The sequence below is a fragment of the Nanorana parkeri genome, unplaced genomic scaffold, assembly GCF_000935625.1.
Source record: "Nanorana parkeri isolate BGI_ZX_2015 unplaced genomic scaffold, ASM93562v1 scaffold21, whole genome shotgun sequence".
Classification (NCBI taxonomy): Eukaryota; Metazoa; Chordata; class Amphibia; order Anura; family Dicroglossidae; genus Nanorana; species Nanorana parkeri.
Window position 1 is genome coordinate 854,963 of NW_017306289.1, and position 17,195 is coordinate 872,157.

Below are 17,195 nucleotides of genomic sequence, written 5' to 3' on the forward strand. Positions count from 1 at the left end.
ATTCCGTTGATTTGGCAGTTCGTCTGAATTCGAATTAACAAATTGTTATATGCCCAAATATCTGAAAAACATATTCGGGCATAAAATAATTAGTTTGCCGAACAAATATTGTTCACCGGCGCGTTTTTCATGCGTGCCACCATCTCGGTGGCGGACATTATCTGCATGTATGGACATCTCCATCTTGGTGTATACAAGATGGCACTGCGCATGCGCAAAACGCAGCAGGAGCCAATATTCGGAGGCTCATTGCCTCTGAATATGAAACAGCATAATTATTTACTTCATCAAGTGAAATTAATGGAAATGTTTTTTATTTTTCGTTTGTTCCATCCGAAACAAATTTGTATGATGTGCATGTCTAGTGCTTAGCAACAATACCTACTCATACCTTGCTCAAATTGGCCATCTATGGACTAAAGTAAGGGTAGATTTTCACATGAACATTTGTGCAAAAAATCCTGTCAGAACGTTCGATAATACCATCAGAGGCTTGGCGATTGTTGTTCAAAATTTGGTTTGACTTGCATTTTTATTTTTTGGAATTAATGGAGTTTTTGCAAACGAAAACCACTTTCACTGTTTCACTTTCACAGATTTTGTTTGATCAAGAACAATTTTCCAACATGCTCCTTCCAATTTATTTAATCACTGTGGGTAAAATCGATCATTGAGACATGTACCTGCCTGTTGATATCCTTGTCTCTAATTTACTGTGATTACTTGCATATCTATTACCAAGTTTCAGTACTCAAACCTGATTCCTACAGCTTGGATTTGCCAAATTTAAAGAGCTTTGCTTTCTAACATTATTTTGAACCTTTGAGTAGTAATGAATCTGCTGTATCAAGTTATCTTGCTTTTAGGTTCTGACTCACAGAAATTAATAGTGCACAGTGTATTGTTTTCTTCTGGTAAATATCTTAAATAAAAAATAGACATATAATATTTCATTGTGAAAGATATTGGCAGAAACCTTAATGAAATAACATATGCAGACATTTATCATATTCCCAAATGCTGTTAGCTTGAAAACCATTTTGGAATTAGTTGCTGTGAAAGGCATATAGCTACAAAAGAAAAAAAGCATTTTCATTATCTTTTCTGAATACAGTGTCACAAATACCTATTTAAGAGCATAGTATTATGTTAGTGTATAATTTCAGCTACCAACTATGATCATCTTATTTATTTATTTTCTGTTACAGGCTCATATCCTAGACTCTCCCTGAGCTTCAAGTTAAAAAGAAATATTGGATACTTTATTCTTCAGACCTACATGCCATCTATATTGATTACAATATTATCCTGGGTATCATTTTGGATCAACTATGATGCATCAGCAGCAAGAGTTGCACTAGGTATGAAATTTGGATGTCCATGTGCTTATTAACTGTGAGTGGATCCTGGGAGAAAGTTCAATTCAATATTTTACCTTAGAATTCTTAAAAGTAAAAAAGATGATATTTTATGTAGGCTTAAAAAATTGTACTAATGTGCAAGAAAAGTATACCAGAAGTATACCAGAACTTGGTATTTTATTAGAATTGTGCAATAATCAGGATGTCTATGGGGCATCTATTACAATAGCAGCCACCCTCCTTAGAGAAGAAGGCCTTTAGACAAGAAGATATTTTCAGTCAGTTAACTACTGAAGCTTTACGATAGAAGCAATGCTGGAGGTGTCTGATATTCTCCCATACATTCAAGGTCAAAGAGTAAAGGCATGCCTACTGAAAGAAGTGTCAGTGGAAACAAATATCTTTTGCAGCCAGATTATTCCCATAGTCATTGCAATTTGGCTCTATCTAGTGCATCAGCACTGTCCGGCATACACACACTAGCAGCCATGCGTGCACAATAGAGCCGTTAGCTGAACAGTTACATGCTGACTTCACTACCTCAGTAACAATAATTACTTGATGATTGTGATTGTCATGCATCCCTGTTCCCTAAATTATTCAGTGATAGGAATGGAAATTTACATTTAAATGCAGGAAACAATTACCATTGCCATGAACCTTAAACTTAGTTTTGCACAAATCAACCTCCCAATAAAACTCTCCTTTAGTAGATGATTACTGGATAGGCCTGTCCATTAAAAATACTGTTTACATTGGCGGTCAGTAGAAATGCTCTTTCGACATTGGGCGTCAGTCTGGTTATATAAAAATTGTTCCTTATGCACTGATGCTCGCAGGAAAAGTTTTCCCTTTACATCAGTAGTCACATGAAAAATCCCTATGTTACTGAAGCGGTCATTAGAAAGTCCATTTGCTTTTGTGTTCATTATCAACGACCCCTGTAAATTGGTAGCCAGTGGAGGGGCCTCCTTTAAAACAATTATCAAAACAAATGCCCCCTTTTTACATTAATGATCAGTGTAAATGCACACACACACACAGAGACATACACCTCATAATGAGATGTGCATCCCTAGCTACTAGACCAATATTCCATGCTAATCTTCTGTAAGAGTATTTCCACACCTGAAAAGAGTGACTACTCTGGATGTAGTACACAGTAGGAAAGAGAAATAGTCAAATTGTTTTTATGGATATTTGTTTTCATTTGTGTGTGTATATATACACAGTATATATGACTTCCTTTTACTGCAAATATATAATTATGCAACTAATTATTAAACTAGACAATGCCTTCAGTTTGGACGCAATGCCAGCTGTTAATAAGTGAATCTATTTTTGAGCAGACATCTAGTTAATATCTAACATTTCTGAGCAATTATAATGATTTATGTGGAACTTGCCAGGTCGCTGCAAATATTACATTTTGCTCACTGATATATTTAATATTATGTAGTAATTTCCAGCAAATCCAAGATTAATACAATTCTACTGTATGTGGGATTCTGTTTCCCATACTCTTCTTGGGCAGCTTGATAAATAAAAATAAAAGCATTCCTATATGTGGCACATTCATGTGCAAGAAAATAGTGCTGTGAAAATGATGCAAATCTGCCATGATAATTTTTACAATACAAGCAATAAAAGCGTTCACATTAGCAATGATGTTATTATGGATAGCAACAATCTCTGCAAGTTGAATGTGTATGTTTGATAAATATTCACTTTTTCAGGTTCTTGCTTCTAATAATGATACTTAGGGGTCTATTCACGAAGCAGTGAAGGATCTAGCCGTAGCTTCGGACGATCCTTTGGCTAACTTCGGCCCCAGAACCCCTTCGGTTCAGTAGAACTGAAGGGCTGCTGTATGGGCAATTCACAATAGCGCGTACAGCACCCGAACTTAGCCGAGCGGCTCAGTCGAGCCGAAGGCATGTGCCTCGGCTCGGCTGAGCTGCGGTGAAAGCCGAAGCTTGCCGATAGGCCGGCCATTGGCCAGCTGACAGCATTCTTCTGACAGCTGGGCAGAGCCAGCCATGAACTTACGGCTGGCTCCGGCCACTTGCATCATGTTTTTGTTATCAAAATAGTAATATATAAGTAATATTTTAAAGTAAACATGGTCAAACACAATGGGATCTCTTATTAGTTAATACAAAAGTCAGTTCTTATAATAGTCATCAGAATTTTAAGTTTTTATCCTGACTCAAACCGTTCATCTGAAGGCTAATATCTAATTTGGTTGACTTTTGTAATGAAATGCTTTTTTTGGCAATGATTTTGGTTATTTTTACCACCAGTTTTTATAAACAGAAGCTACATTTTTAGGAAAGTCTAGTCAGTTTGCCTGACTATATTACTTTATACATGCCAAAAAGAGTAGTTAACATGCTGTTCTACAAAATAACTTCTACCAAGCAAGGTCCAACTGCAACTAAAGTATTTGTTTTGTTTTCTGACTGGGCATGTAATTTGTTGCCCTGGGTAACAAGTTCATTTTTGTTTATTCCTCAGTCTGTTTTCTGTTAATGAGTTTCTTTGTCTCTGATTTGTGTAAACTGAAGCAAAAGTGGAGCAGTTGGTGAACAATAAGATTAGTTGCTTCATTGGAAATATTAACCTAAGTGGATGCTCTGGCAACTGTTTCAGTTATCTTTGGCCTATTGTTTGTGTATCAGTCCTTTGTTTTTTAAAACCTGCTCATTGTTTGCCACTGTAATGTTAACAGTAGAGTACTTGCAGAACTTCCATTGAATCACCTGACAACAAACCATTCCTGTCTTTGATTAATAATAACATGATGCGGTACCAGGTATCCATAAACATATCAAATGGTTTCTGTGGGTGGAATCCAGACAATGTTACTGATATTCATTTTGGATTATTTTTGATCATCTTGGTAGTGTCTAAGCAATTTATTATTGATTTTTTAAAATACATTCTTAATGACTTAATGTCTGTTTCTAACCATATAACTATAGATCCACTGCGCAGTGACAACCAGGCATTCTGCATTAATAGTATATTATCAGGAGATCAATAATGATAATAATAATAATTATTTTCTTGTTTATTTAGGAATAACTACTGTCCTGACTATGACAACCATCAATACTCACCTCCGGGAGACATTGCCTAAGATCCCATATGTAAAAGCCATTGACATGTATTTGATGGGATGCTTTGTATTTGTGTTCTTGGCCTTACTGGAATATGCCTTTGTTAACTATATCTTCTTTGGGAGAGGCCCGCAAATGCAAAAGAAGCTGGCAGAGAAAACAGCCAAGGCAAATAATGATCGCAACAAAATTGAAAGCAATAGGGTATGGTATAAGTCTTTACATATTCAAGTGTGTTTATTTACTATTTTTGTATTTTTTGTCAAATTTTTTTTTATAAAAGCTATCACAGGAATAATGAATGGATGTGACCGCCCCAGAGCTTTCCTAAAGTACTCTAGGTACATATTCTTCCAAATGAGTTTCTATAGGTCAGAATTCTCCAAAATTTATTAAAGGACCATTATGCATAAAGCGAAAAAATATATATTCATCAGATAAATGCTCTACAAATAATTACACTACGTAGGTAAAACTACAAACACATTTCACATTTATATAAGCTTTGCTGTGCAGCCTATTGCTACTGTTATGTTTATGGATGATTTCTAAATATCTTAAATCTGTAAATAAACACATACTTTATGCAATGTTTCTGAAAAATAAGTTGTTCTTAACAGTAGTATAACTGGACTTCAAAAACAGAATATAAAGGCCGGCCTGGACTTCTTCTGTCTCAGGACCTGGTCATTGTTGTAACCCATTTATATGAGTTAATGCAACCATTTCAGCTATAGTATTGTAACCTTGTCACTGATAAACTTAAACAGACCTGGATTTCCTCTTGCTGAATTCAATCAACTGAATTTAGTATATATTTCTCTTATGGCTTATAAAAGTAAAAAGTCAGTTGTTTTGAGTTTTGCAATATGGACCGAGAAGATACTAATAATGTGAGCAACCCAGATCATTGAAAATAATCATGTTTTCTGAAAAACTCAAACATGTACACATTTTGCAGCAGTAAACATAATTAATACTTGAGTGGAATTTCAATTTCATCAACGCAGGTAATGCTTTTACGCACTTTACCATATGATGCTAGTTCCTTCATTTAATAACAATAATGTCAGAACATTTATTTAATCAGTTCCGGTCTGATAAGAAGGAGAAATAACATATACTTTACGCCTGGCTTACTCAGGTCTGACACTTTTGTCAGCATTGTAAACTCAGCAGATAATCACAGGAACTAAACTCCATGCTCACTAAACAGTAGTAAGCTGGGGATATTATTTATGCCTGCCTGTCTGATTATTATGGGAACTACCAAAAATCCCTAATTGTACCAAACACAGTTATGTAAAAAAAAAATTTTTTAAACAAAACAATTATGTAAAATATTAAAGAGAAAATGTATATGTTGTATCAGAAATATAAAGGGATCTATTTGTAAATGTTTTCACCCAAGATTTAGATAACTTAGAGAATCCTGGGTTAACTTTGTGTGAATTTTGGGTGAGCACACTAATAAATAGACCCAATAGAGTCTTCCCATTTGTGCTTTTATATAAAATATTTTCTTTCCATACCATTGGAATATAAGGGTATAATAGTCAAGACTGAGAACCTTGTCTGGAGGCATCTGTCATATGAACATTGCCCAGTACAAATTTCAAGCCACTGAAGAATCAAAATCATTATAATTGATGTTACAGCCCAGGAAATAGTACCTGGCGGTTAGATGAGGGTACATACTTGCATGAAGAGATTATAGAACAGAATATTAGCATCAACGGGGAGGATGAGACAGTAGAACTCCATATTTTAGGTTTTGTATAGAATGGGGAAGGGTTAGAACTTCAGTCAGAGTTTTATTGCTGTCCACATCTCCATTTGGGAAATTTCCCTTCACTCCCTGCCGTACTACTAGGAAAACCAAGCATATTTTCTAGTAGATTGGCAGAGGTTTAGAACCTCTTTTAGGTTGTATTGCTGTATGTGACATATTGATGTGATTTTGCTTTTGTCACCAGGCCAGGAAGTATTAGAACATTTTGCTGACAGAGACCTAGAAAGCAAGAAAAACTTGATAGCGGTTCAAATTCTTTGCTACTATATGCAAAAATGTAAAAACATGGTTGGCATTTTGCTTTAGGGGAATAATGCTTCTAATTAGCAATCTTCAGTAAATCAAAAGTCATGCCTGAAAAAAAAAGTAATGGGCATATTTATAAAGCAGTTAATATGACATTCACCAAATATTCACTGGTCATCAAAACCCAATATTGTGCCTGTACTTATAATCCTAGTAGTGGTATTAAGTAATAATGGACATATAGGGGTCTATTCACTAAGCTGCCGATGGTAGCTGAGTGAATAACCGACCCGAAGTGAAGTGAGCCGTACGCTGTTCGGCTATTCACTTCAGGCTTGTACGGCTGATTTCAGCCGTATATCGGCTGAAATCAGCTGTACATCGGGTGGCATCGATCGAGCAGAGTAAACCTTTCCGAGAGAAAGTGTTTCTCTCCTGGGCGGCCGGGAGCCGTATTAGACTCCCAGAGCGTCCGGGAGAGTAATGACAGATGGTGTCCCTGGTTACTAGGGACGCCATCTGTCATTACACACTTAGAACCCGGAGAGGCCGCTGTGATATCATAGCGGCCTGGCCGGGTTCTCAATGTGTAATGACAGCGTCTCTGGTTGCCAGGGACGCTGATCTCTGAAAGTGGCCGGAGCCAGACGTGAGATGACGGCTGGCTCTGCACAGCTGTCAGAAGCAGGCTGTGGGCCACCAATGGCCGGCCATTCGGCCAGCTTCAGCTTTCACTGCGGCTCAGTTGACCCGAAGCATATGCCTTTGGCTCGACTGAGCCGCTCGGCCAACTTTGGGAGCTGTATGGGCTATAGTGAATAGCCCATACAGCAGCCCTTCGGTTCTCCTGAACCGAAGGGGTCCCAGGGCCCAAGCTAGCTGAAGGATCAGCCGAAGCTATGGCTAGATCCTTCGGCAGCTTAGTGAATAGACCCCATAGTCCACCAAGCTAGTGTAAACAGCACTGAAAAACCTTTGTTTCATAGGAGGTGGGTGCAGGAATGGTGTCAAGACTCACTTGTGTTCCTACACAAAGTGATCTAAGCTAGAGTCCTATTGTGATGTAACATAGAAAGTAAATTTAGTTAATATTACACAGGTTTTAATATTGACATAAAAAAACAATGTAGCATTTGATCATTTGCAGCAGTGGAAGCAAACTTTTTGGTCTGTTTGTCTGAACATTAATACACTGGGCACTAATTCAGCTGTATTTTTTAAAGGTGGATGCACATGGGAACATACTCCTAACAACTCTTGAAATCCATAATGAAGTCACTGGAAATGAAATTACCACAAGCATTACAGATTCCAGGAATTCAACAACATCTTTTGACAACTCAGGGATTCAGTATAGAAAGCAAAGTGTGAGTCGAGATGGACTTGGTCGGCGCACAGTGGACAGAACAGCACCACATGGCAAGAAAAATCATCTAAGGAGGAGATCTTCGCAGCTAAAAATTAAAATTCCAGACCTAACAGATGTGAATGCTATAGACAGGTGGTCTAGGATGATCTTTCCAGTTACTTTTTCACTTTTCAACCTAATCTATTGGTTATACTATGTCAACTAACAAACTATGCCATGACATAGTCAAGAAATATCTTGTTTGTTCACTGTATGCAAAGGAAGAAGGAAGTTTTCATGTGCATACACTGTACTGACATGAATGTATGCACACACTCACCTTTGTGCTGGCACATGTTCATATAAAAAGAGTAAGCATATTATGCGACTATGGACAATTTTTCAAGAACAAGACACAAGGACAGTTTTTAAGCTTTGAACAATGCAGATCTTCCTTGAAAGAAGTTTATGCCTTTGGGACTTTTGAAATACTGCTTGAGACACATGTTTAATTTCTAACATCATTGTTTTTTCAATTTATTTTTAAATAGAGCTGCCACTGTAGTTGGTAAAACGACTGCACTGTGCTTCATTGACCAATGCTGTTTATTAAGGACATTTTTGGAGTACATTTATCTTAAAGGGTCATCTTTTTATGCTTATGTTTCTTGTGTTTTCATTTGTCTTTTTATTATCATTCATTATGATCGTATCTGGCACTGACAGTTTTATTAACGCTCATCGGAAAATGCAGTAATTATTCATATCAACAGCATAAGGGAATCCATTTTAAAGCACTGACCCTGAACTAATTTATGGATTTCCTGGTGAATATCCTAAATATTACACATAATAGTATATTTTTCAGCAGGCCAGTCCTATAAATCACTTAAATATTTAAATAATTTAATCTCCATGGTATATCATGAAGTTGGGGAAATTTACGAAACAAACAAAATATACTCTTGAATCATGTTTCTGTGCCATTGTGCCTATTTTTAAAGACAATGCTTAAATATTTAATGTCCTATGAGGTATTATTTCTGAAATACTTTTGCTCAAACATAATAGTTTTTTTGTGTGACGCACAAATGAACATTACAAATATTAATATGTTAAATCATGAAAGATTTTATGGTGTGCTCTGACTTTGTCCCTGAGTCTTCCAATTACACCTGCCTTGAGAAATTCCCTGCAGGTATCTGCTGAAATTGTTCATATGGCCTAAGATGGCTCATGTCCAGCAGGAAAAGCTCAACTTCAGGACACTACCTGAACACTTTTATACTGTCATGGATAGTAGGGCAGCCAATATGCCATTACCTACAGCTTGCTCCTTCAGAATGATCCACGTACTTACAGCTTGGTCCTTCAGCTTATTACAGACTGACAGGTAAACTCCAAACTTCAAATTGTTCCTCAACAGTACTTGGTTTTCGGTAAAATGGCTGTTACTGATACATTTCACGTGTAAATATTTATGTCCTATTGTATCCCAAAGGAGCAATCTACTTATTTGAGGAGGACCACAGCTTGAGATTAAGATGTACTAATCCTTATTCTTACTCCTCTATGTTTAACTGTGAGATAGTGAGAGAGTTTACGGTGCACATGATCAACAAATAACAGAGATCTTGCATCCAGCACAGTAACCGAGAAAAGCTCAAACCTACCACAGAAGAATTCCAGAACAATTAGGAGATAGCCTATCATATAATTCTCAGCACTCATCTTGTTTAAGGATTGTCTACTGAAAGTTTTGCACTGAAGTTTTATGATATTCCTCTTTTGTAATTAAACGAGGCATATCATATCACCTGTTTCACTGTCCATTGTGCCAGAGTAGGCCATCAACTGATGACAAATGCATAAAGTTTAGGGCTGGCTTTTAAAACTATAACTTTATACCAGTGTTAGTCAGTTAGATTAAAGCAGGCCATTATTTTTCAAGCAGAACAGGCAGCTGTATAATAGATGTCATCATAAAATAGTCACAATGGCTTCCAATATAGATGTATATGTCACAATATCTTCATGCAAGAGTTTACACTGAGATGTTGGTTCATAAATTACCTCCAAGAAAACATTGGGCAATAATAGATAGCCACTATAGCCATTGATATAATTGTCAAAAATTAATTAAAAGAAGGCTTATTAGTGCACCACATTAAAAATGAAGTGTTAAGCGCCTACGGTTGCACAAATTGTATTTTGTCCACAGAGTTTGTAAACAGATTTAATCCAAATAGTTAAATACTGTAAACAAATGCATCTCAGGATATTTGCTATATTATTTCTTATGTATTTTAGTAAAAACAAATATGATCACTCCTTCAAGCATTACACTGCATGTAACTGTAAGATATATTTGCATAGAATGCATATATACATATAGTTTATTGATGTATTATTTTTGTGCTTGCTATTGTGACAGCATGACTTATATATATTTTTTTACATTCTTATTTCCAATAATAGTACTAGCATATTTAGCCACTTCTCTAGGTTCTTTATACATTTAGATTAATGAGGCCCTGTAGTCTGTAGCACGGTACAATCACCAATAATTCTTTAGAGCACAATATTATCTACTTTTAATGACTGATTTCTTTAATATGCAAATACATCCAGCACAGAACATTGTATTCCTTTATTTAAAACATTTCACATTCCCTAGCTACAAAAAAAGTAATTTTTTTTTAAACTGGTGATTAAGATGCATCAATTTCTGAGACGTTAATATTATTTACTTTTTATCTAATCTAAGCTATTTCTAAAGAGAAGATAATATATATTTTTTCTAAGCCACATTTATATCACTGACATCCAATACAATTAGTGTTATCTGTTGTTAAAGTTACAAAAAATATTTTATTTATTTATATTTTAGATTTTGCTGAATGTTTTTGCTGTTTTTTTAAAGGTGTGTTCCAACATGGCATTTTTTTTCGTTCAGGACTGCAAAATATTGAAAAATAATTTTCTTATGTATTAATTTCTGAAATTAACTATGGTTATTTATATCTCCGTTATAGTTGTTACAATTGTACTTACCTTTTCCTGTTCTCTTCACACATATATAGTGTATACATATAGTCATAAGCATTTCAATGTCAATCCATATCACCCAATCAAAACTGAGGATCATCTTAGATCTTATGGCACCTTCAATGAAAATATAAAACATAAAACATCTATCTGTTTTGATATTTAACCTTTGAAGCGTAGCTTGTCAGTTTCAAGACAAACCTAAAAACCTGGCACATTTATATTAACCATTTAACTTGAAAATGTGCATAGTGAATCACAACTATTTTAAGAAAGAGAGTGTGTGGGGATCTGGGCATCAGCTCCAGTGGATTTGTTGATCTTTTTAAAGATTGCAAGCTTGAAGGTGTAAGATGAATGGACCAAAACACAAGCTACATCATCAGTGCAACTAGTCTTGAGGGATAAGTATAGGAGAGTTAGGTAGCTCGGGCAGTAACAACAAATCATTCAACAGTCTTTAGTACAAAAATTAACATTACAATACACCTGGAGGATACATAAACCACCTTCCCAATAGGTAAATCAGTGCAGAGTGCAGTAACTCATTGGAACCAACACATTCTTTTTTTTTTTTTTCATTTTGCCCTTTGCCATGATCAACTTAAGAAAACCTACACATCTAAAACTCCTAGCATGCCAAAACAGCCTGATTGTAAACAATATTAGTATCTATCTTTTGATCTACACAAAAGCATATCTGATTCTTTATGCTAGGTAATAATGTCCAGCTAACAAAACTGCAGCAATGTTTCTATTTGTAGCCAATGTTGGATCACATCTTTAAAACCTGTGTTGTTCCTTCATATTACTGTGACAGAGATGAGTTACATATTAGAGGTTATCAAGAATGAAAAGTTATCAAGTATGGATGCAGAGTTTGGATTTGTTTTGCAGAATATTCATTTTGTCAATCATAAAGCTATATATTTCAATGTAAAGACCTTGCATTATCAAGTATCCAATTTAGTAGATTTATTTTTCTTTTCTTTGGTTTCAGAAAGAAAACATAAATTATGATAAATATACAGTTGAATGATCTTTTATAAAATTAAAAAGACTGTGTATAAAATTGTGTCATTTGTAGTTGTCTTGTTTATTCTCATATATTTTATCATGAAACATTAGGGAGACAAAAGTGGGGCCACTAACAATAGGTATTCATTTTCTGTTTGGTTCACCAATGCAGTACACAGGGTAGTAATCTATAGCAACCATTTGCATCCCAATTTACTGTAGTCACATAAGTAAAATACGGATTCTGATTGGAGGCAATGGTTTACTGTATTTTGATGATACCCATTATACTTTGCACATTCTTACTGAATGTGACTCAATTATACTTCTATGATATGATGCCTATAAATAGAAAGTTACCAAAGGCAAATGGGTTGATCAAAGGGAATCTTCAATTTGCAAGGAAAAGTTCCCTTAGCTTAGTGAATGTGGTGAAAATTTATTTTCAAAGATCATCCAATCACATGCAAGGAAAAAAAAATTTGCTTCCACATGATTAAATGATGGAGGTCAGCAGAGTTTACCTCATTCACTAAGCTAAGGAAAAATCTCCTTGCAAAGGGAAAATCGCTTGCAAAATGGACAGCCCATTTTCCTCTAGTAAATCAACCCCTAAGGGTCTTATCCCCCTGCAATGTTACAAGCTTACTGTGAATTGACAAGGCTGATTCAGGACACACAATGTATGGAACATTTGCTCATCTCACCTGCAGTTTATCCTTTTACAATAAAACATTTTCAAAGCCAGTTTTCTTTTTCCAGCAACCGAATATTCTTTTAAATATGATGCATATATTTATTTTTTCTATGCTAATTTATAATAATAATGTTTATGTACAAAGGTTCTATTATTTAATCTGTCCTGTGACATTTGCATGTCTTTTACCCTACTACCGTGTTGTCTTTTGTTGATCACACAAAATAATAGCATTGAAAGCAGTTTAGCAACCATGCTGTCTTGTGATTTATGAGTGCACATACTGCATAATTTTAATGTCACCAGGAGGTCAGGTTTTACTCTGCTAGATCATGCATTTAACTATTAAATGCCTACAATGACATTTAATAGTATATCCGATTGTAGGTCATGCAGCTTCTCTTGTGTAAAATCTAAACAATCAGCTAATAGAATAAGTCATCTGAAGTAATTATTATTTACAGTTTTATCTTATCCAACCAATGGCCAGATATGGTTCATTTGACCCTATACTGCCTGGTCATACTTAGCATTAGAAATGGTATTCAGTCTTACTTTGCAACTTAGTAACTTGACCTAGTCCTTTCAGTATAAGCCTGGTTATATTATTTGGGGGCCAATGTTACCAAGCTTTTGACTACAAACTTCATTCTCTGGGATCTAGGCATGTATCTAAGAAACTCACAGAATGGAGTATTTACACATGAATAATATATCCCTTGTCATCGTTCTTCCTGGATTCAGTTCCAGCATTGTGCTTCTGCAGTGCTGGATTTTTGCCATAAGCTTCAGATAATGTGAGAAGCCTCAACAGCTACTATGATCTTTGAAGAAAAGAGCATCTAATCAGACCTCATCAGCCTTAATGAACCCTGGTATCTGTTTTTAATTAATTGGACTCTCTTTAAGTTATTCTCAGACTAAATGGAATGCCCAGATCTTTTTGTTATTCTGCTGGGCCTTTTGCTCCTGAGTTCCTGTGTCCTGTTTAGATGCCCCTTACTTGCAGGGGTGTAACTACAGCTTATGGGACCCCACAGAAAAATTTAGAAATGTTGTCATTGATCCTAACAAAGTTTGTCTAAATAAGGGACAGGTAGCAGGGGAGCTGTACGCATCATCACAAGGAACCATTGTTGTGGACATAAGTCAGGGAAAAGTAGGGCAGGTAATCCACTTTTACCATTAATGTTCCAGCAAACAACCAGTCTTTGTTTGCTGGAACAGTGTAAATTCTAAATCTCTGTCACAGCCACATGAAGCATGTGCTCACAGAGGTGTGATAGTAGTCAGTAAAAAAAAAATGAGTTGCATTAGCAAAAATAATAACCATCCAACTAATTTATTTTATGACATAATTGTTAGTACTCTTCCACACAATTATTCTATAAACCTTGGTAGGGGGTCAGCTTCAAACATGGAGCTTGCAAGGAGGTAGTCAAGATGTCAAAGTGTATTATATAGGCTTCCTGCCATTGTTTATTTGTCACTGCTGTAACAAAATCAAAAGAGTTTCCCATATGGGGGGTCTGTGTAAGCCCAGCTCTGTACACAAAAAAAATATATATCCCACCAAATGTTTTTTAACATCTCTGTCATCAATTAGAGCCTAGATACACCAACCAATAATTCTGGTTGGTGTAGAATTTTTGTTTGGTGTATTCAGGCTCTAACTGATAACAGAGATGTTAGAAAAGTGAAAACGTTTAGTGGGATAAATTGTTATCATTATGCATCCTGCATCAGTGGGACCTTGGCTACAATGTACTGTATACTTGACTTATTTACAGTGATTTACAGACAGGAACCTAGCCTTGGTTCCCCCCCCATTTTTTACACACAAAAAAACAATCAGCCTCCTTGCTTCTTATGACAATATTTTTTTACCAGCTTAGACCTGCAAGCTGTTCAAGCACAGCCTGTATGTAATCTCTCTCTCTAAAGCTGCCCATACACCTTGCGATCATCGGATAAAACTTTTCATCCGATGATCGAACTGTCGTACTGCCTGCCCCGATTATCGCAAGGTTCAATCAGCAGTAATTTAAAAAAGCACTTGGACGAATTGCGGTAATCGACTACACGTATTTTCATCTGCACATGTGCAGTGTAAATCGTACGAATTTTGACGTACGGAAACGCCACCAACCTTACGAAAATTATACGATCGACCAAAGTTTTCTAACCTGCTGGTTAGTCAAAAGTCGATCGATTTTACAATATTTGCAGTTGTACACTGCCCATCAACCTTACGAATATCGGACAAAAACGCAATCGCATACGAAAATCGTCTGATATTCATAGGGTGTATGAGCAGCTTTACACACACCACCCATTCATCCGAGAGAAGACCTGTTATGCCATTGTGGAAAAAGGGTGTGGCCAGTGCTTATACACATGCATACTGTTGCCACCAGCTTACCTCACAAAACACCATTCGGGACTGAAAGCCTCTCATTTTCCTGCTCTACAAACTCCACCCACCTACATGTCACACACTCCCTCCTACGTACGTTACGTCTTTGTCATGCCCTGACAAAGACTATGAAGATGTAAAAAACTGATAGCATGGCAACATGAAGCTGATATAACACATGTGGCACATGTATAATTAATTAGTTTCACAACTGGCTGTTAGATCGGGTAGTGAAAAAAAGGTAATATTTTATAATATCATTTTTACAATGAATATCATTGAAAGGCAACTGACTGGTGACTGTAAAACAGCAATATTTATAAATAGTAATAAATCTGCAAAAACATTAAATGCATTTCTATGCTCTGCCTAATAATTCCCAGGATATTTCTTACTAAACTGTAGTAGACCCTGTAGACTTTATTTAGCTGCCATGTATCAGATAACTTCCAGTAAAAAGGATGGAACATTTTGTAATCACCATTTAACCCCCAAGAGAGTCTTAATAAAAAGCAATTATCTGAAGCAAATTTAAAGGAAATAGTCCTCATTGATCATTAACTGTACATTATTCCTTTATAAGACAAATATCATATAAAGGATATTTGAAATCTGTCACTACACCACTAAATAAAATATGGTGTTGGACCATATTTGGTGTTGGACCATCTATAGGTGCCCATTTAAATTAGTATCTATTTTTGATGATGTTTGCTTGTAATGCATGATATGCTATTGAAGACAGGATAATTTCAGAGTAGACAGCATATTAAATATGTCATATATGATATATATTATATGTGTGTATATACAGTATATATATATGATATATATATCAATGGGAGCAGAATCTTTAAAATTCGACTCCATTCTCAAGGCTAATAGGCAAGGGATTATCAAATAAAGGCCATGGAGAACTGGGCACTGCCAGGTGAGACATGTACCAATGCAAAAATAGAAAATTGTAAACATTATTGTTCATTGGCAAGAGAGTCTTTTAGGTGGCTTACTGAAAGTATGAATATCTTTGAAATAACATGCTTGGGTATGCCTTAAAGCTGTACCTGGTTTTACAGAACATTATGGTTTTCTGGGGGGAAAAATCAGTGACACCATATTCTGGCATCACATAAATTACATACAGCAGCAGCAACCTCATATGATTGATTTGCACTAACTTTGCACTAAATGATTTGCACTAAAAATAAAAGCCTTTATTGAGTATCTGTTGTTATTTTGAAATACATATTACAGTGCCATGTTGCAGAGAGAATAGTCAGACATAAAGCACAGTGGCTGGAAAGTATGGAAGCAGCTTGATTAGGCACTTGGAATTAATGAAAGAGGGAGAGATGAGTATTTTTTGTCAACAAATAACAATTTGATTGTGTTACTTCAAAGACAGCAGCCAGAAATATTGTATAAATGTGCTGCACATTATTTAAGCAGTTTAATTGGCCACTGTTAGAGGACAAGATGACCACAGTGCATATTTGCAGTCCAACAGGAGGGTCAGGTATTAGATCAAATTTAAATTGTTCTCGTTTTAGTTCTTTGAGTGCTTTTAAGTGTTCACTTCACTACTGTAAGTTCTGATGAAGGGGTCCTGTGCTTGCACCCAAAATGCTTTGGCTGTTTTTTATGAAATTATTACAGTAAAAATTGTACAGATTTGCTTGACAGTACAGTATATACCCCTTTTTTTGCTAGGATGCACTTTCAGAGTGAGAGAGCAGACAGATTTTATCTGGAAACTAAAAATTACAGTGTTTTTTGTAAGACTGAAGACAAATTGCTGTACAGTTTGTACCCCTTTTTTGCCAGGATGCACTTTCAGAGTTATTGAGCAGGCAAATTTATTCTGCAAATATTAGATTACTGTGTATTTTTTCCTGAGACAAAAATAAATTGTACGTATTTGCTGGCCGAAAGTGTTGCAACTGATGGCTGGGCAGAGCCAGCCGTGATCATACGGCTGGCTCCGCCCAGTTGCAATGACAGATCAACATCCCCAGGTTACCTGGGGACGCTGAACTGTCATTAAACAATGACAACTGTGTGGAGCCGGCCATGACGTCACGGCCGGCTCCGCTCAGTTGTTATTTATTGGCTGGGACCTTCTAGAAGACTCCAGCAGGTCCTGGCCAA

At 36.0% G+C, this 17,195-nt stretch overlaps 1 protein-coding gene across 2 annotated transcripts in view; it reads left to right on the forward strand.

Annotated features, from left to right (window-relative positions):
• GABRB3 (gamma-aminobutyric acid type A receptor beta3 subunit) overlaps window positions 1–8,095 on the forward strand; it is a 142,227-nt gene extending 134,132 nt beyond the window's left edge. Inside the window, exons 7-9 of one of the 2 annotated variants that reach the window (XM_018563135.1) lie at window positions 1,209–1,361; window positions 4,443–4,714; window positions 7,745–8,095. In XM_018563135.1, the coding sequence (XP_018418637.1) occupies window positions 1,209–1,361; window positions 4,443–4,714; window positions 7,745–8,095 (776 nt within the window). The remainder of the gene's footprint in view (window positions 1–1,208; window positions 1,362–4,442; window positions 4,715–7,744) is intronic. The other variant, XM_018563143.1, reaches the window with a different exon arrangement.
• Window positions 8,096–17,195: the final 9,100 nt, after the last annotated feature.